Source organism: Benincasa hispida, chromosome 5, assembly GCF_027475165.1.
Source record: "Benincasa hispida cultivar pf3 chromosome 5, pf3_genome.v1.1, whole genome shotgun sequence".
NCBI classification, from domain to species: Eukaryota; Viridiplantae; Streptophyta; class Magnoliopsida; order Cucurbitales; family Cucurbitaceae; genus Benincasa; species Benincasa hispida.
The window spans coordinates 67,651,757-67,672,673 of NC_143482.1; the positions used below are offsets into that span (position 1 = coordinate 67,651,757).

The 20,917-nt window shown below is 31.6% G+C and overlaps 1 protein-coding gene across 2 annotated transcripts; it reads left to right on the top strand.

Annotated features, from left to right (window-relative positions):
• The first annotated feature begins 3,384 nt into the window (after positions 1-3,384).
• On the top strand, positions 3,385-20,334 carry LOC120077583 (protein trichome birefringence-like 43). 2 transcript variants are annotated; one of them, XM_039031519.2, is made up of 5 exons: positions 3,385-3,839; positions 14,730-14,901; positions 15,931-16,106; positions 17,010-17,168; positions 19,912-20,334. In XM_039031519.2, the coding sequence occupies exons 1-5, from the start codon at positions 3,583-3,585 to the stop codon at positions 20,225-20,227; spliced, it is 1,080 nt and encodes a 359-aa protein (XP_038887447.1). In that variant the 5' UTR covers positions 3,385-3,582; the 3' UTR covers positions 20,228-20,334. The 2 variants fall into 2 exon arrangements, with proteins under 2 accessions (XP_038887447.1, XP_038887449.1); XM_039031521.2 differs by lacking the exon at positions 17,010-17,168.
• Positions 20,335-20,917: the final 583 nt, after the last annotated feature.

Below are 20,917 nucleotides of genomic sequence, written 5' to 3' on the forward strand. Positions count from 1 at the left end.
CTTCTTTTGTTGATCCATCATTACCCATCCTAACACTGCTGAAATCACCAAGAGTATAGGATGCAAAGAAATCCTTCTTTGATGTAGCATGAACTGAGGCATCACTGTCAATCACACAACTGCTCTGTTGTGTAGCAAGATTTATAACATCATCATCGAATAAGATATAAAAACCTTCAGTGGCTATTGTAATTGTATTTGCATCACTATCATCGTCATTCTTCTTTTCCTTGACTTTATATTTTTATTGTCCTCTTTAAATTTCAGACAATGCTTCTTTATATGCCCTTTCACATAGCAATAATGGTACTCAACATTTGCAAACCGATCACTTTTACTTTGCTTCTGTCTTTACCCCTCGGACCTTTGCTCTTACTCCCCCCTTCTTTTAGTAATAAGAACATCTGACTGTGAATAAGAGCTTTGTGACTTTCTTCTCATCACCTCGTTTAACATGCTACTTTTTACTAAGTCCATACTTAGTATACCATTTGGGACTGAGTTCGATAAGGAAGTTCTAAATATCTCCCACGAGTCCAACAATAACCAAGGACCCATAACCAACTCATGTATCTCATCCTCAAACTTGATATTCATCCTAGATAACTGATTCATGATACCTTGGAATGTATTCAAGTGATATAACATGAATGTTCCATCTTGATACTTCGACTCCATCATTTGTTTAATCAGAAACATTTTATTATTACCAGTTTTAAAGGCACATAAAGACTCAAGCTTGTTCCACATAGTCCGTGCATGAGTTTCTTCACCAATATGGTTTAGAAAATTATCTTCTACCAATAGTCTCAAAAAAAATGGAAGATGTGAATCGTTTACATATAAAATATCTTCCATCTTTCTTTTCCAACTTGATAATTTGACCCATTAAGGGTAATCATCTTAGCTGAACTAGTATCCATTATTCAACATAAGGTAACCACAATTCATTTAACCAATGCTCTAATACCACTTTGTTGGGATAAACACTATATTTTTTGGACCAATTATTCCCTCTCATGTGAACTAGTAACAACAATAATAATCAAGTAAGTACATATGCAATTTTAACATGGAAAATCTCCCTCAATGTGAGGAGTAAAAAACTATTGATTGAAATCAAAATCTCTACTATAATCAAATAAATGGTATAAACAAGTTCTCCTTAGCCACAATTAGAAGCATACACAAATGTATCTCAAGATTAACAATCTCGACAACAAACGACAACAAATAGAGAAAAATGAAATTAGAAATGTCTCACTTAAAGTACTAACCAATTACTCACTACATCTAACTATAGATAACTCCAAATAAAATCTTCACTACCCAAATTGAAGATCCTAATGTCAAGAATGCATAATCAAAATTTTAACTTAATCGGACCATAGATCAATCCCCAAATGACAGAAAAATGCTCATGTCCGAGAGATTTCTCAAATTTTCTCACAGCCGTTTTTCTTCTTTTTTTCTCGATCTGCGTGCTCCATTCCAAAAAAAAATTAAAAATAAAAAAAAAAAGACCGGCGGTCGCTTGTTTATAATAAAATAACCTAAAAAGTGAAATAACCCAACAGAAACAACTCGGATAATATGATCGTTAATTTAATTTCTCATATATACTACGTGTTACAAGGGCTAGATGTTTGGGAATCTAACTTTATTGAATCAATTACCAAGGAATTACTATCAAAATTCTAGGAGGTTTTTCTCAAATTTCTCAAGTCCTTGCTAACAATGATGCCTTTGGTTAAAATACATTTCATCTCTAGTTTCAAAGATGTTTTTACTAAAAAACTATACTTCTTTTATTTTCAGTTTTTAGGGAAGCAATTGTTTGGTCCAAATGATATTTTTGTCAGACCCTCAAATGTAACTTCCTGTCTCACTAGTTTTCTAACCATATTTCGATCCCTTCGAACAACGGGATCTCGGGTAGGGTCACGATCCTCGTCAACTGTCTGCTAAGTCAGTTCGGCACTTCCTTGAGGCATGTTGTCTATAACATTCACATTAAATTACTATACGCATGAAAAATAACAAATATTTGATCATGACCTTCCTAATCGTTACTTGAAAATTTAATTTAGAAAATATCTATTCGTCTCCTTTGAATAATCTTTTTCATCGAACCAATATAGTTCATTATTGGACTTACTCATTCCTTTGAGGAACATATGCGCATCCAAGAATTATGCTCAAATATGTACCGAGTTCAAATTCGTTACTTGAACAAACTCAAATAAGACATGTCTTTACATGTATGTGTCTAAGCTTTACATTTAAATGGCTAGAATCATACTATTACTTACTCTAGACATAATGGAAAGCCATGCAATCTAATAACGTAATACAAGATTAATAAAATTCTTCACCTCATTTTTTCATTACTAGTTGAAATTAACTTAATTTGACTATATAAATTCTAAGTCTCAAATTTAATGTGCAAAAGTGTATTTTTCCCCATATAAATTAAGAAAAAAAATTAATGATACATCTAATTCTAACGTGTAGGGAGGGCCGAATGGTGGGTTAGGCTATTATGCTATCACTATCATGAGTGTTTAACAAGGCAACACATATCAAACTTTTCATTCTAATAAATAAAGAAACCATTTGAATTATCATGAGGGTTATAACAACAAAACTTTATTATTAGTGAATTTGCTTTTCTCCCTAGACAAATAGATTGTCGGTCACTATGGAAAAAGAAAACACCACAAATGTCAGATAATCAATAGTAAAATATATATAGTCGATTAATTAATAATAAAATAAAATAAACATGCCATTGTTAGTTTATATTGGACATCGATATTAACCTCTCAATTTATTCGAGTCACAATTGTTAAACTCTAAAAATCTCAACCACCCGTCGAAAAAGCACTTGGAGTGTGTACTTTAGTTTTATTTGTGAAAATCTAAGGCTCTTTCCGACTCTCAGGGCAATTAAAACCCCTGCTCTGATAGCTCATCGATATCTAGATCCTTCTTAAACTTGCCCTTATGATGTAAGGTTTGTACTTTCTTGATTTGTTAATATAGTTAGTCTAGAAGACACATTAATTTATTTCAAATAAGAAACTTAACAAAAGATTAAAATACTTCGTAATAAACAACTTTCTTTTAGTTCATCAACGTATCGGAATGAGAAATTCAAATCTTTAATCTATTCGTCCACGACGAAATTAACCATTTTTTCAGTCTCAAGATTAATTCAAATTGCACATTTCTTAGATTTGGGCATTCAAACCCCTTCTTAGCCAGAGACGTTAAGGAAATAAAATATAGGAATTGTAACCGACATTAAATTTCAAAAATAAAATCTTAAAAAAAGCCGTAACTGACCAGTCATAATCCATATAATACAACATTACATACCATAATTAATAATATAATCACGATAATACTGAAGTTACAATTTGTTTTCATTTACCATATACTACAGGAATAATTAATAAGACAGTCCAGTTTCATCCCACTTTTTGGCATATGAATAAATGAGCAACTAGTCCCCACATTTTTTTGTAACAAATAAATATTCTTTTTCTTCACTGAAAAAAAAAAGGCTACAAACTTAAAATGAGTGGCTCTGCAATTTTTTATGTTGCTCTGTTTCTTGTACTGCCTTCTCTTCTTTATCAAGAAGTTCAGGGGAAGCCGCTGATTGGTGGGTGCGATCTTTTTCAAGGAAGATGGGTCGCCGATGTGTCGTACCCTCTTTACAACGTGTCGGATTGTCCTTTTGTTGAGAAAGAATTTGATTGCCTTGGAAATGGCCGCCCCGATCAGCTCTATCTCCGATACCGGTGGCAGCCAGAGGGCTGCCTCTTGCCCAGGTCAGACTTTCCTTTTTATTTATTTATTAATATGTAAATTTATATTTGAAACAAGAATTATTTTTATGTTATTACATTGCTAATTAACTGGTACTATTTATCAACCATAATTGGCACGTATCATTTCTTTAGAGTTGAACGTGAAAATGTTAATTGTAAGTGGAATTTAACCTTTTATTATTATTTTTTTCTTTTTTTCTTTTTGCACATTATTGAGTTTTGGCAATATGCTTCATTCTTCAAAAGGAAATTTAAATTTAAATTCCTAAAAATATATAAAAAAAAAACAAAAAATTTACTAAAAATGAATGGAATCTATGAGTAATTATTCCTTGATTAGTATTTGTTTTCTTTAATATGGATTTATGTTTTTCATTAGGGTAAATTGCAAAAATTACTCTAAAATATGGTGGTAAAATTTTTTATTTAAAAAATTTAGCCGGTTAAAATTGGGTTAAACTGGACTTTCAAACTTACATAACTGTATAAATTATAACATTTGTATAAGTTTGAAGGTTCAATTTTATCATTTATTAGTTCAATTTCTACCATTATTGTATATTTGAGGATTCAATTTTATCACTTTTAGAAATTTAAGAGTTCAATTTTTTATGGTTAAAAGTTTGAGGGTGTGATTGCAACAACCATCATATTTTAAAGATGATTTTTGTAATTTTCTCTCGTTAATATATTATTTGGAATTTGTTGGTACTTTTTTCAATATATATTATTTATTTATTTATTGAGAGGTATATTATATATTTTATGTTTTGATATGTCCGTTGAATACATCTCATATTTCACCATCATGATTGATGTGTCTAACTAGAGAAAGAGCGAGAAAAAAGGACGCAAAATCCAAAATTTAGTATTTAAATTCGACACATAAACTAATTATTCATAAGAATAGCTAATATGAAATTGGAATAATTTTCCATATGTAAAATGAAAAACACTTTTCCCCATTGCACTTTTGGGGCTGAATGCTTTTTCCTTTATATCCCTCTTTTAGTCCATCCCCACTGTCGAGTTGGTTTTCAATTTTAGATTAAAATATGATTTTAGTCGAATATTTTAAATTTTATTTAAGTTTAATTATTATACTTTCAAATACTCAATTTTAGTTCTTATACTTTGAAGAAATCGTAGTTTCTATGACTAATTTATTATTTATTTTTTAAAAAAAATTATTAACATTTTCACTCTAATTTTAAAAAGCATATTCACATATTATATTTCATTATATAAAAATTATTGTAATTATTTAGCCAATTTTGATTAAAAAAATAACTTTGAGAGACTAAATTTAAGATTTATTAAAAGTACAAAGATTAAAATTAGATATTTGAAAGTATAAGAGTTTAATTGAACAAACTTTAAAATATATAGATGAAAATGGTACTTTAACCTAAATTTTAAGCATTCATTTTTTTTCCTTTTTCTCTTTGAAATTTTTGTTTACTTTTTATTTCTTAAACTGATATTTATGTCTATATCTTCACCAAGAGAGATTAATAGTTTGACTTTTTCCTGCTTCGTTCCACACGTTAAACTAAAAATATAGGTATAATATCAAATTCTCAATATGAACATAGTTAATTGACATAAAACATTTCTTATACTGGTTAGAGATTCAAATCTCCTCCTCCTACATATATTTTTAACTTAAAAAAGGTATAATGTGGAATTACACCTTATAACTTTTAACTCAATAAAATTATATCAATGTCTTTTAAAAGTATTGGTTAATTTTTAAATTTAGTCCTTGAATCTACAAATTTTTAGTAATTAGGTCAGTAAACTTTTAATTCTGTTTCAAATATATTATTGAACTTTAAAAAAGTATAATAAATTCTTGAACTTCCAATTTTACATCTAATAATAATACATTTAATAAGTTCTTATGCTAAAACCCTATACTAAGATACAAAACTGAAAATTTAGATCTTCACATTTTTTAAGTCGAGAAATTTATTTTGACATAAAATTGAAAGTTTAAAATCCATTAGACACATTTTAAAGTTTAAAGACCAAACTTATAATTTAACCTAAAGTAATTTCAAAATAATATCTAAATTAATTAGCTACTCATTTCTTTCCATCAATTAACAATGATTGAATGCCAAAGTGTTAGAACCGCTACCCTCCGATGGACAGAAGATGATAGCAACGAATGGTCATGAACAACAGTAGTCAGAAAATTGAACCAACAAAACAGAAACTTGTTACAGGTTGAGTCGTGGATCTCGCTCACTTCGTTTCATGGCTCTGCCCAAATATGCAAGCAGTTTTATGGGATTTCCAAGATGTCACCAAGATAAAACAAACCAGGATAGATAAAACTATCACGATCGAAGATACACTATACCCGAATTCTGGTTTCCCCATATCAATGGTTTCCATTTTGGTTCTCTTCTTACAACGGTTAGACAACCCCAAATTCTAAAGTATGACAAGTTTGGTCTCTTATTCTTGAGGACTTCGTAAGTTGAAGTTGTGTTTTTAGATTTTAGTATCCTATTTAGGACATAACACATAGTAAAGATGATTTCACCCCACCAATAAGACGCGACTCCTGAACTAAGTAAAATAACAACTATTAGCTCAGCTAAAATTCTATTTTTCCTTTCGGCTTTTCCGTTCATTTCAAGAGAGTAAGGTATAGTTTTTCATGTATTATTCCAAGCGAGTTAAAAAATTCATTAAAGTCGTTTGAGTTGTACTCAGTTCTTCTATCACTAAAGTATTTTAACCTTTTCATTATACTGATTTTCTACTTCAGTTACAAACAAGTGAAAAGCATCAAACGCATCATTTTTTATTTTTTAGCAAGTATAGAAAGGTGAAATCAGAGCAATCATCAATAAAAGTAATAAAATATCTTTACTATTCATAGTCAAGATGCCATCAAATTCACATAAGTCAAAATGAATTAAATCTAGAGGCTCGGATTCCTTAAGTACAAATTTATATGGAGTCTTAGTTATTTTAGCCTGACTACAATACTCGCATTTATCAAATTCCTTCATGGATAACTTGGGTATCATTTCCAACGTAATCATGTTACTAATTAATCTCTTATTAACATGACAAAGTCTAGCATGTCAAACATTTAAAGAACACAACATATAAATAAAAGATTTTATTTTATTTGTGTTAAGGTTTAGTTTGAACATGCCCTTAGTTGCATAACCCTTTCCTACAACTACGTTATTCTTAGTAAGGGCATATAAATCTGCGCCTATTGTTTGGGTAAATCCGGCTTTGTTGAAGAGATAACCCGAGACCAAGTTCTTTCTGATTTTTGGGGTGTGCAGGACATCCTTCAAGGTGAGAGCTTCTTGGAGGTAAGCTTTAGCTATACCTCGCCGGTTCCAGCAACTTTCGTTGAGTGATGATCCCCCAATAGAATTTTCTTAGCCTTAGTTTTAGTATAAGTTTTAAAGAGACTAAGGTCGTGATAGACGAGGCGCGTAGCGATAGTGTCTATCAACCACCCCTCAGAACCACCAATCACATTTACTTCTGTGATCATGACTATTAACAGTTTTTTTTGTCAGGTTCACCTGAACAGCAAGACAACGTCCGTTCCTATAGTTCCTAGTCATTTGTCCAGGTTTATTACATTTGAAGCAAAGGAACTGCATCGTTTCTCCCAATGGGAGTTTTTGCTTCTTCTGATTGTTCTGGTTACTGGAACCATGGTTCTGATCTTTCCTCTAGGTTTCTGTAAGGCCACAAATAATATATAATTATAAAAGAAAGGGTAAAAAGGAAAATGTCACAACAACCAATGATGATCAAGGGAAGAATGTGGGGAGAGGGGATGGAGGGGACCACGAGTCTGGTACAAAATGGCAAGGATTGTACTGAAGGAGGCAGGAAAGGAATTTGCTAAAAGTGAGGAGGCTTTTAGGTAAAAGAGAAGTGCCCAGCTCTCTCTAAGGTGCTGGGGTATTCCTTGTTTGTAATTTCTTCTTTCGGAGAGGCAGGGGAGAGGTTTGCTCCATTTTGGGGAAGGTTGAGAGAGACTGTTTGAATGACTATAAGAAGGGGTTATTATAGAAAAATAATTCATAAACAAAAACAAGAAGTAGCAGAGCTACATGTTCGATCATCTTCACCCTTATCCTTGTCTCTATTTTGTTCTTTTCTGTTTTGTTGCTCTTTTATTTTGACTTGCAGAGAGTGGGAGCTTACAAGTGGTATCAGAGCCGCTTTATCTTGGGGCATACACGAGTGACGGCTCAGAAACAAATAGAGGAAAGGCTTGAAAAGAATGAGAGGGAAGTATCAGAGATGAAAGAGATGTTGCTGGGCATGTGCAAGAACATTGAGAAGTTGACAGAGGAGATGAGAGAAAGCAATACGGCTCGGAAGGCTGAGAAGTCGGGTGCTTCTGATAAGAGGAGGATGAAAATGAAAGGGAAGGCTGACGAAACCGAGTCGACCCCTAGCAATGGAGGAGGGGGATCCGATAAAAGAAAGTACAAGAGGCTAGAAATACCCATTTTCACTATAGAGAACCCGGAGTCTTGGGTGTACAAGGTAGAGCACTATTTCGAAATCCACGAGCTATTTGATCAGGAGAAGGTTAAGGTCGCGGTCATCAGCTTTGGGCAGGAGGAAGTGGACTGGTTTCGATGGAGCCACAACCGAAGGCCTATTAGTACATGGGAGGAGTTGAAAAAGAGGATGTTCGAATACTATAGACCGACCGGAGAAGGGAGCTTGGGCACGAGATTGTTGAGAATAAAGTAAGAATGAACTTATACAGAGTACGTGAAGAAATTTGTCAGGTATTCGACATCACTACCCGACCTGGTGAAAGAAGTTCTCAAAGATGCGTTTGTAAATGGACTGGAACCAACCTTGAGGGTTGAAGTGATTAGTAGAAAACCAACCACTCTGGAGGAATGTATGTATGAAGCCCAATTGGTGAGCGACCGCAATGTAGCCCTGAAAATAGCTTTAGCAGATCTAGGGGTTGTTGGGCCTTGCAAAAAAGAAGCCCAAGGTAAAGAGAATTCGATAATGAAGAGCGGGAAGAGCTTGGATACACAAGGGACTAAAAGGATCACCCTATCTATGAAGAGCAACTTTCTGAAGAATGAGCCACCCATGAAAAGGCTTTCAAACAGTGAGTTTCGCGAACGGTTGGACAAAGGACTATGTTTTCATTGTAATGAGAAATACAGCCCAGGCCATCGATGCAAGCTAAAGGAGAACCCGGAACTGATGTTATTCATCACCAATGATAACGAAGAACTCAACCTAGAGCAAGAGGAAAAAGGGGGGCCGCAGGAAGAAGAAGAAACAGAGGAAACGACCGAAATTGCTTTGAGATCGATATATGGCCTATCAGCTCGAGGGACGATGAAGCTAAGAAGGAAAATGAAGGGGGAGGATGTAGTGGTGCTGATCGACTGCGGAGCCACACACAATTTTATGCATAAAAGGTTAGTAGACGAACTGAAAATACCAATGAATAGGAAGAGCTTTTCTGTAGTCATCAGAAATGGGGATGCTATAAAAGGGGGAGGGATCTGCAAGGCGATTGATCTTAAACTACCCAGCCTCAGTGTAAAGGCCGATTTCCTAGCGATTGATTTGGGATAGATGGATGTAGTACTAGGGATGCCTTGGTTATGCACGACGGAATTCATGGGAGTACATTGGTCATCCTTAACCATGTCATTCATGTCAGGGAACTCACAAGTCTTTTTGAAGGGTGATCCTTCCCCTAACAAGGCAGAAGTTTTTTTCAAGACACTCACAACATCCTGGGAAGAAGATGACCATAGCTTTTTGGTAGAGTTTCAAAATTACGAGTATGACAGTGAAGAAAAGAATGAAAGGAAAGAGGAACTCGAGGAGGCAGAAGAACTCCCACTCATGATCCGAGCTCTGATTGAAGAAAATAAGAACATATTCGAGGAAATAAGGGCATTACCACCTAAAAGAGTTGTAGACCATTGCATATTGATGAGCACGAATCAGAGACCAATCAATGTAAGGCCATATAAGTATGGCCATTGCCAGAAAGAAGAAATTGAAAAGTTTGTGGAGGAAATGTTGAAGGCAGGAATCATCCGACCAAGCCACAGCCCATATTCCAGTCCAGTCCTATTAGTGAAGAAAAAAGATGGAGGATGGAGGTTTTGTGTTGATTATAGAAAACTAAACCAAGCAATAGTGGCTGACAAGTTCCCTATTTCGGTCATCAAAGAGCTGTTAGATGAATTACATGGGTCAGCAGTCTACTCTAAGTTAGATCTGAGGTCAAGGTACCACCAAATCAAGATGAATGAGAAGGACATCAAGAAGATAGCTTTCCGAACTCATGAAGGTCACTATGAATTTCTTGTCATGCCGTTCGGACTCACAAATGCACCAGCCACCTTCCAATCATTAATGAATCAGGTTTTTCGTCCTTTTCTTCGTAAATTTGTACTTTTTTTCTTTGATGACATATTGGTGTACAGCTCTAACCTATTGACACATGAAACACACTTAGGAGTGGTCTTCAATGTGCTTCGAAATCATAAATTGTATGCAAATAAAAAAAATGCACTTTTTGCCAGGCGTGAATACAATACTTAGGCCATTGGATATCAGCTAATGGAGTAGAAGATGATGAGGGGAAGGTTAAAGTTATGAGGGAGTGGCCACAACCTCAGAATGTGTCTGAATTAAGAGGATTTTTAGGGCCACAGGGTACTATCAATGCTTTGTGCAAGGGTATGGGAATATAACAGCCCCTCTTACCAAGCTTCTCCAGAAAAAATCATTTAAATGGGGTGAAGAAGCCAATCAAGCCTTCATAAATCTAAAGCAAGCCATGGTCACGGCCCCCATCCTAGCCCTCCCAGACTTCTCAAAAGGATTTGTGATAGAAAAAAATGCATCAGGAACTGGCTTAGGGGTTTTTCTGTCCCAAGACTCGAAACCTATAGCATATTTTAGTCAGAAATTATCAGTAAGGGCCTAAGGGAAATCGATTTATGAAAAGGAGTTGATGGCAGTAATCTGGCAGTAGAAAAATGGAGACACTTTCTCTTGAGAAGCAAATTCACAGTGATCTCGGACCAGAAGGCTTTGAAATTCTTGATAGAGCAGCGAGAAGTACAACCCCAGTTCCAACGGTGGCTAACCAAGCTACTTGGATATGATTTTGAAATCCTATACCAGCCGGCGTTATAAAACAAAGTCGTAGATGCCTTGTCAAGAGTGTGAGAACAAGGGGAATTGAGTACACTATCAGCACCTATTATTATAGATATTGAAGTTGTTTTGAAAGAAGTAGAGGAAGATGAGGAACTACAGAAAATCATCAACCTTTTGAAGGAAAATCCAGAGGGAATGTCGAGGTATAAGTGGCAACATGATCGTTTAACTTACAAGGACAGGTTAGTACTATAAAAAAAATCTAGTTTAATCCCTTCACTATTGCATACATTCCATGATTCGGTGTTAGGGGGATACTCGGGATTCTTGAGAATATACAAGAGGATGAGTGGAGAGCTATATTGGCAGGGAATGAAATCTGATGTAAAGAAGTATGTTAAGGGGTGTGAAATATGCCAAAGAAACAAGTTCGAGACCCTCACACCAGCAGGCTTACTTTAACCACTTCCTATTCCATACATGATATTGGAGGATTGGAGCATGGACTTCATGGAAGGGTTACCAAAGGCTGAAGGGTATGATGCTATAATGGTTGTGGTAGACCGCTTGAGTAAGTATGCTCATTTCACCTCTCTCAAACACCCTTTTTCAGCAAAGCAAGTCGCGGAAATATTTATTCAGGAAGTAATGGGACACCATGGAGTACCCTTGTCTATTTTGACTGATCGAGATAAATTCTTCGTGAGCAATTTTTGGAAGGAGATGTTTACAACGATGGGAACGAAACTTAAAAGAAGTACATCATTCCATCCACAAACTGATAGGCAAACGGAAAGGGTGAACCAATGTTTAGAGACTTACTTGCATTGTTTTTGTAATGAACAACCGAGAAAATGGAACACATGGATAGCATGGGTTGAATTATGGTACAACACAACTTTCCATATCTCAATCAAAACCACCCCTTTCCAGGCTGTTTATGGGAGACCACCCCCACCCCTAATCACTTATGGGACAGGAAGACCTTCAAGAACACCGTGGAACAACAGTTGCAAGAGAGGGACTTAGCACTTAATGCCTTGAAGGCCATAGCTCAGAATAGAATGAAGAAGCAAGCTGACAAACATAGGAGAGAATTGAATTTTGAGGTGGGAGAAGAAGTATACTTGAAGCTGAGACCTTACCGACAAAAAACATTGGCAGAAAGAAGAAGTGAAAAGCTGGCACCAAGGTTTTATGGACCTTATAGAATAATTGAACGAGTGGGAGAAGTAGCCTACAGATTAAGCTTGCCACCAGAAGCTGAAATACATAACGTGTTCCATATCTCTCAGATCAAGAAGAAGCTAGAACAAGGCCAATAGATCCAATAGCACCCTCCAATGTTGACTGAGGAGTTTGAGCTGCAAACTGCACCTAAGATTATTTTGGGGATACGGTGGAATGGAGATATGGCAACACACGAGTGGCTGGTCAAATGGAAGGGGATGTCCGAGAATGAAGCGACCTGGGAAGATGTTCAGGTATTGAATTAGCAGTTTCCTCATTTCAACCTTGAGGACAAGGTTCATTTTGAGAAGGGAGGTATTGTAAGGCCACAAATAATATATACTTATAAAATAAGGGGTAAAAAGGAAAATGTCACAACAACCAATGATAATCAAGGGAAGAATGTGGGGAGAGAGGGTGGAGAGGACCATGAGTCTGGTACAAAAGGGCAGGGATCGTACTGAAGGAGGCAGGAAAGGAATTTTCTAAAAGTGAGGAGGTTTTTAGGTAGGAGAGAAGTGCCCAGCTCTCTCTAAGGTGCTAGGGTATTCCTTGTTTGTAATTTCTTCTTTCGGGGAGGCGGGGGAGAGGTTTGCTTCATTTTGGGAAAGGTTTAGAGAGACTATTTGAATGACTGTTAGGAGGGGTTATTATAGAAGAAATCGTTCATAAAAAAAGTAAGGAGTAGCAGAGCTACATTGATCATCTTCACCCTTCTTCTTGTCTCTGTTTTGTTCTTTTCTGTTTTATTGCTCTTTTATTTCGACTTGAAGGGAGTGAGAGCTTACAATTTCCTTGGACTTTTGGTCAGACTTTATCATGGTAGAGGCGGATTTCCTAGGAACAATGTTCACCTCCTCCTTGTGGTCCTGCTTCCGGGCTTTCTCCTCAATCTTCAGTCGGGTGATCAGATTCTCTAAATAAAACTCCTCGGTTTTATGCTCAAGGTGTTCTTGAAATCTTTCCACAAATGAGGCAATTTATCAATAATATCGACAACTTGGAATTACTCGTTTAGGGGCATACCTTCACTTATTATTTCATGGGTTATCTTCTGCAGTTCATGGGACTGGGCCTCCACAGACTTGTCATCCATCATCTAAAACTTTAGGTAATGGCTGGCGACATATTTTTTCGAACGGGTCTTTTCGATGTCATACTTTTTCTACAGGGCATCCTACGCACATCCTTTGTTTTCTTTATTGTACCATAATAATCATACAAATCATCAGTCAAATCGTTTAAAATAAAATTTGTGCATAAGAAATCTCTTTCTTCCCAATCAGCAACTTTTTTTATTTGTTGTCCAATTTGATCTTCTTTCGGGACAGTTGGCTTCTCCGTAGTACAAATGTCGGTAACTTTCTTGACTGTGAGGAAAAACAAAATATTCTGCTCCCACCATTTGAAGTTTGCTCCTTCGAACCGGAATGGACAGTTGAGGTCGGATGTCATAATGTCATTCTGATTTTTAAGGGCCATCACAGCAATGGCAGATGAAACACATCTTCAAATTATTGGAACCGCTACCCTCCGACGAATAGAAGATGACAGCAATGAATGGTCTTGAACGTTAATAGTCAGAAAATGGAACCTACAAAACATAAACTTATTACAGACTGGGTCGCAGATCTCACTCTTTTTAAGACGTTTCGCGGCTCTGCCCAAATGTTCAAGCAATTCTACGAAATTGTCACGGTGTCCCCAGGATAAAACAACCTAGAATAGATAAAACAATCACGATTGGAGTTGCACTGTACCCAATTAGAAAACTCACACCCTTCAGTATTGAGATGCTTGGAAAACCAAAGTGAAAAATAATAAGAGGTCGAGAGAGAAAATTGAATGAATTAAGATTTGTGAAACGCCACAACTAACGGAGAGAGAAATGCTTGTAGTCATAGAACGTGGCCGAAGAACATGCGTAAGATGCGAGAAGTTGCGCATACCACATAAGAGGCGAAAGACTCGACCAGATTGCGGCAATGCGCGCAAGATGTCTACCATACCCACATTTGCCTATCTCCTCACTCCCTCTAAAATATGGGTACCCCTTAGGGTCCAAACCCATAACTCAAGATGGAAGTATAAGAAGGAGATTCCACTTCCTGAACTAAGCAACATGAGATTCTCAAACAAGCCTTTTTTTTCTTTAAAACTTAAAATTTTCACCAACACAAAGTGAGTTTATTGACATGCGCTCCATTTCTCAAGATTAGAAGTTGAATCTCCCACCACAGTCGTACTAAAAAAAAAACATGTTTTTTTTTAAAAAAAAAATGGTCATTTTAAAGTATATTTTGTTTGTTTGTTTTGGGGGGAATAAAGAGGAGGGTTCAACCACCTTGCAACTTGCATGATTGGTTGTTGTTGTGAAGTTTTCTTTTTGTCCCATAATAAATATACGAAAGAACACCATAACTCCATGTTATTAAATGCTGCCATCAATTTACATTACTAAAATTAAAATTAGGAAAGAAACTTTGATTTCAGATTCAATGGTGAAGCATTCTTGAGGCAATTTAGTGGAAAGAGCATCATGTTTGTGGGAGACTCCTTGAGTTTGAATCAATGGCAATCCTTTACTTGTATGCTTCACAAGTTTGCTCCACAAGCCACTTATACCATTACTAGAATTGGAGCCTTGTCCAAATTTACTTTCCTAGTAAGTTAATATATCTCTCTATCTTCTTACCTTCACCTCCTATGGATTCAATTACGATTTTATTCTTTAAACTTTAATGTTTGTATCTATTTAGTCATCAAATTTTTTAAAGTGTCGGCAAGATCCATGATATTTGATTTTTTTTTTTTTTTTGTCTATAATAACAAATTGTTATATTTTAAAAGTATTTAATAGGTTATTGAACTTTCAGTTTTGTGCCAAGTCGATAAAAATTAATAGATCTATTATATATAAGTTTGAATTCTATGGCGAATGAAACTTTGTTAGAGTATTGATATAATATTAAGTGCATTTTGAGAGCAACTTTGAAATAGTTAAAATCATTTTTCTCATTTTTAAAATCACTCTAAAATACACATTTAATCATTCAAAATCAATACAATTTTTAATTATAACTTTTCAAAAGCAATTTTCATCATATTAAATTGATTTTGCATAATTAAAGATATTTTCACTATGATTTTTAAAATGACAAAAAAAAAAAAAGAGTTTAACCACTTTGGAATCACTCTAAAACATGCCCTAAATTTAGCTTCACCAATCAACCTAAGGTTTGTATGGATTTACTAATGTATGTATGTATATATATATAAACTATTTTGATAAAATTGTTTAAGATGCATTTTGAAAGTGTTTAAAAATCTATTTTGAGTGGTTGTCAAACACTTCAATTTTTTCTAAGATGACTTATTTCAAAATTAAATACTTGAAAAGCTAAATAAAACATACACTTAAGCTTTTGGGTCACTTGATGATTTAACGAACACTAGATTTGAAATTTTATGTTTGGTAGATATTAAAAAGTTTAATAATCTATATCAAAAGTTTTAGGAACTATCTGACATTTCTTAAACTTCAAGGATGTACTAAAGACAAAATTAGAAGTTCAAGAAACTAATGGATGAAATAGACATAAATTCCAAAATTTAGAGATAAAATTGTAATGGAAGGTAATATATTCAATGCAGATAAATTGATTTACTGAAAGATGATTTGTTGAATGTGTAGGAATACAAGCTGAATATCATGTTTTCCAGAAATGCATTTCTGGTAGATATTATAGGCACAAAAATGGGTAGGGTGCTGATGCTCGACTCTATAGAGACAGCAAAAATGTGGAAAGGAATTGACGTCTTGATATTCAATTCATGGCATTGGTGGCTGCACACCGGAAGAAAGCAACCGTATGAACTTTATATATTTTTCTTTTACTATATAATCAAAACTTAGCTAAGAATTAACTAATCAATGACTAACACGAGATTCCTTTGGTTTTCATTATCCATCTTCATCATTTTATTAGTTTTCAAATTTTGAAACTCTTTTCTGTTTTTCTACCTTTTGGAAATATTTGAATTTGTAACCAAATTTTTTAAACAAATCTTTTTTTAAAAATTATATATATAAAGAGGTTGTTTTCAAATATAGAAATACGAATCAAAATATTTACAAATCATAGCAAAATATCACAATTTATCTGTGATAAACCACGATAGACTACGATAGATTATATCATGATAGTCACAAATAATAATCTATCCCGATCTATCATAGTCTATTGTAGATAAATATGATATTTTTACTATTATTTGTAAATATTTTCAATAGTTTTGTTATTTGAAATAATTTTTCTATATATATTTGTATTTTTAAATTTTTGTTTAAATTTTGAAAAGAAAAAAAAAACCTAAAAAGAGATCATTAATCCAGAAATATTGGTTATAAATTACTTGTCAAAAATAGAAACGAAAATCAAAGCTATGTTTGATAACTATTTATTTTTAAAAATTAAGTTTATGAACATTTTCTCTATCAATCAATTTTTTTCCTAATCTATTTTAAGAGTGTTTTTTAAACCATATCAAACTTTTTTAAGTAAAACTGTAACTTTAAAAAAATATTTTTATTTTTAAAAATTCAAATGTTTAATTATTAAAAAAATGAAAACAATAATAAAGAAATATCAAAGGAAAATCAATAATTTTTTAAAAATATAAAATAAAAAATCAAATGGTTATCCAACAATATTTAAATAGTAAAACTTTAATAATCATCAAATTAATGTTCTTTTCTTTAAATGGGAGTAGATGGGATTTGATTGAAGATGGAAAAAACATGTACAAGGATATGAATCGATTGGTGGCATATGAGAAAGGACTAAGAACTTGGGCTAAATGGATTAACCAAAATGTGGATCCTTCTAAAACCAAGATCTTCTTTCAAGGCGTTTCTCCAGACCATTCCGAGTACGTTGTTCAAACCATGTTTTTTCTCCTTATTATTATTATTATTATTATTATTATTATTATTATTATTATTATTATTATTATTATTATTATTATTATTATTATTATTATTATTATTATTATTTTGATATTATTATTATTATATTATTAATATTATTATTATTATTTATTATTATTATTTTATTATTATTATTATTATTATTATTATTATTATTATTATTATTATTATTATTATTATTATTATTATAATTATTATGTTTATTCTTATTATTATTATTATATTATTATTATTATTATTATTGTTATTATAGTATTATTATTATATAATATTATTATTATGCTACGCTAGAGTTATTATTATTATTATTATTATTGAATTATTATTAATATTATTATTATTATTGTATTATTGATTATTATTATTATTATTATTATTATTATTATTATTATTATTAATTATTATTAATTATTATTATTAGTTTTTAAAAAATTATTTATTATTATTATTATTATTATTATTAGTTATTATTTTATTCTTATTATTAATTATATTATCTATTATTATTTATTATTATTATTATTATTATTTTATTAGAGTTTAAGATATTATTTGTGTATTTTTATTATTATTATTATATTATTATTATTATTAATTATTATTATTATTTTCATTATTATTATTATTATTATTATTATTATTATTATTATTATTATTATAATTAGATTACTTATTATTTATTGATTATTATTATTATTATTATTATTATTATTATTATCTATTATTATTATTATTATTATTATTATTATTATATTTATTATTATTATTATTATTATTATTATTAACTATTATTATTATTTATTATTATTATTATTATTATTATTATTATTATTATAGTATTATTTATATTATTGTGTTATTATTATTTTATTGAGATTATTATTATTATTGTATTATTATTATTATTATTATTATTAATTATTCTACTTATATTATTATGATTTTTATTATTATTAATTGAGTTATTATTGAATTATTAATTATTATTTATATTTATTTATTATTCTTATTATATTATATTATTATTATTATTTTATATTATTATTATTATATTATTATTTTAATATTATTAAATTTTTTTATTTTTTTATGATTATTTTTTATTATTATTATTATTATTATTATTATTATTGTAATTATTATTTATTATGATTGAGTTATTATTATATTATTAATTATTATTATTATTATTATTATTATTATTATTATTATTATTATTATTATTATTATTATTATTATTATTATTATTATTTGATTCTCAATTATTTATAATTATATATATGCATGTACTTTTTTCTTTTCCCATTTTTTTTAAAAAAATGTCCCTAAACAATATTTCATTAAATACAGAATATAAGCTTACCAAATACACAAACAACAAGTCCAAAACTAATATAAAATTATGCACATAGAAAAATTCTAAATAGATAAAGGAAATAATCTAAACCACATCGATCCATTTCCCTCCAGATTGGGCTTCTTTCAAAGGTAACAAATTAATAGTACTTATTTATAAATATAGTAAATTAAGTCTATTTACTATATTTGTAAATATTTTTAACAATTTTATTATTTAAAATTATTTCTGTATTTTTTTATTATTTAGATTTCATCTATTTTATTTTACTTCTTGAAATCTCCACAACCTTCATTTTGTTTATTCATTTTTCAATGTTGTCTGTGTGTCTAGGATGTTCTTTCTTTCTTTTTTTTTTTCTTTTTTTTCATATAGTGAATTTTATGATTTTTTAAAAAATAAAGTATATATAACTTATTTTTCCCAAGTTCCACCATTTTACTTCTTTTTCTTCTATGAAAAAGTTATTCTACAACAAGTTAGATGAGAAGGGAGATATTTTTGTTATAACCATCTTATTTTTAGTTTTATATTTTTTAAAATCATGACTACTTTCTTCCAATTCTTATAGTTTCTTTCCCTAACCATTTTTTTTAAATGTAAAATTACCCTCTTACATTTTAAAAATGTGCCTTACATTTTGATTTTTGTTCTTAAAAAAAAACTATCAAAATAAAAGAACATAAATGAATTAGTGTTCATTAGCTCAAATTTTAAAAATAGAAAAGAAAAAAATGGAATTGCTATCAATGCTTCTAAACTTTTTGATCAATACTTTTTTTTAGAAATTTTTTAGAACAATACTCACCTTCAAGATTTTTTTTAAACAATATCATGCTACTAACTACTATTATATTTTGGAAAAAATTTGGGTGCGGCCCGACTAGTCCCAATAAAAATGTGCCTCATGGTAGTTTTATTTTTGTAAATGATTTTTTTTAAAAAAAATTCTTTGTATGTAAAGGAGATGGAAGCTTGAGATTAAGTTATACCTAATAATTGTTCGTATATTTTTTTTGATAGCAAATAAATTTGATGCAACAACTAAAATGGTTACATGTCAATTTATTTTTAAAAAAATAAATTAAAAAAAACTTATTTTTTTGTGTAAAGAAAAACGAGAGCATGAGAATTTGGTACAATATAGTCAATCTAGTCTGCCTCTTTTATACAACTACGAGAAATTTTGTAAAAAGTTAGAAAAAAGAGAAGATGGACTTTTTTTTTTGTTGTGAGAAAAACAAGTAGCTTTTAAAATGATGGTTAATCGGCAAGTACTATTTTTTAATTTTGGAAAATTGATTGGATATTTGTATGGTTTGAAACAGTGGGAAATTGTGGGGGGAGGCCGGAGGGAACTGCAGCGAAAAAACGAGGATTTTGGGCGGGCCGGAGTATCCAGGGGGCCCACATCCGGCGGAGCAGACGGTGGAGAGAGTGCTGGAAGGGATGTCGAAGCCAGTGTATTTGCTGAATATCACCAAACTTTCACAGCTGAGAATAGACGGCCACCCCTCCGTGTACGGCAGCGGCGGCCACAGAGCCATGGACTGTAGCCACTGGTGTCTCGCCGGCGTTCCTGATACTTGGAACGAACTATTATACGCAGCTCTCCTTCCAAATAACAACCATCATCATCTTTAATTTCATTTTTCATATTCTTCTTCTTTTACCACAGAAAACGAGACACACAGAAATGGATTTGATTAAATTTCAGATAAATAAAAAAAAAAAAATGTGTCATTTCCCAATTTATTACATCCAAGGTTTGAAATGCATGTCCATAAATGCTGTATCTCGATGAAAATGTCGATAAATATTTTATAAAAGGATATATCAAATAAGAATGAAAAATATAATTAATAAATAAATATTTTATGTTTTTAAAATAAATTAACATGTGTATTAATTATATTAGGAAAAAAATAATGATTCCTAAATTTTTAGGAATAAGTGCGTTTTATCCCTAATTTCAAGAGAGTTCATTGAGCTGGCCAGTTATATTTAAAATGGGTTATCAACAGATTACTTTTTTATTAAATTTTGTGTAAATCAATTTGAATTTTTGTTTATTTGTTTTCTCACAATGATCCTTCTATAAAAGGTCATTGTGCATCCCATTGAATTTACAAGCGAAAGGTCATTGAGCTTCATCACTTATCATCAATAAAGTCTCACTCTCATTCATTTGTAATCAATTCTATGTTAAACTTGAATACTTTTATGGTATTAGAGCCTAAAAGTCCAACGACATGATTTTTGGATTTTTTTTTTTCCTCTTCAAACATGGATTCTCCATCGAGGGTTCAATCCTCAACAACAATAATTTCTTCC

What these genes read in the sequence shown, in the direction of transcription:
- LOC120077583 (XM_039031519.2), top strand. Translation starts at nt 3,583, where the DNA reads ATGAGTGGCTCTGCAATTTTTTATGTTGCTCTGTTTCTTGTACTGCCT. An exon ending in GAGGGCTGCCTCTTGCCCAG is followed by an intron (nt 3,840 to 14,729) that starts GTCAGACTTTCC and finishes CTTTGATTTCAG; the next exon opens with ATTCAATGGTGAAGCATTCT. An exon ending in GTTTCTCCAGACCATTCCGA is followed by an intron (nt 17,169 to 19,911) that starts GTACGTTGTTCA and finishes GGTTTGAAACAG; the next exon opens with TGGGAAATTGTGGGGGGAGG.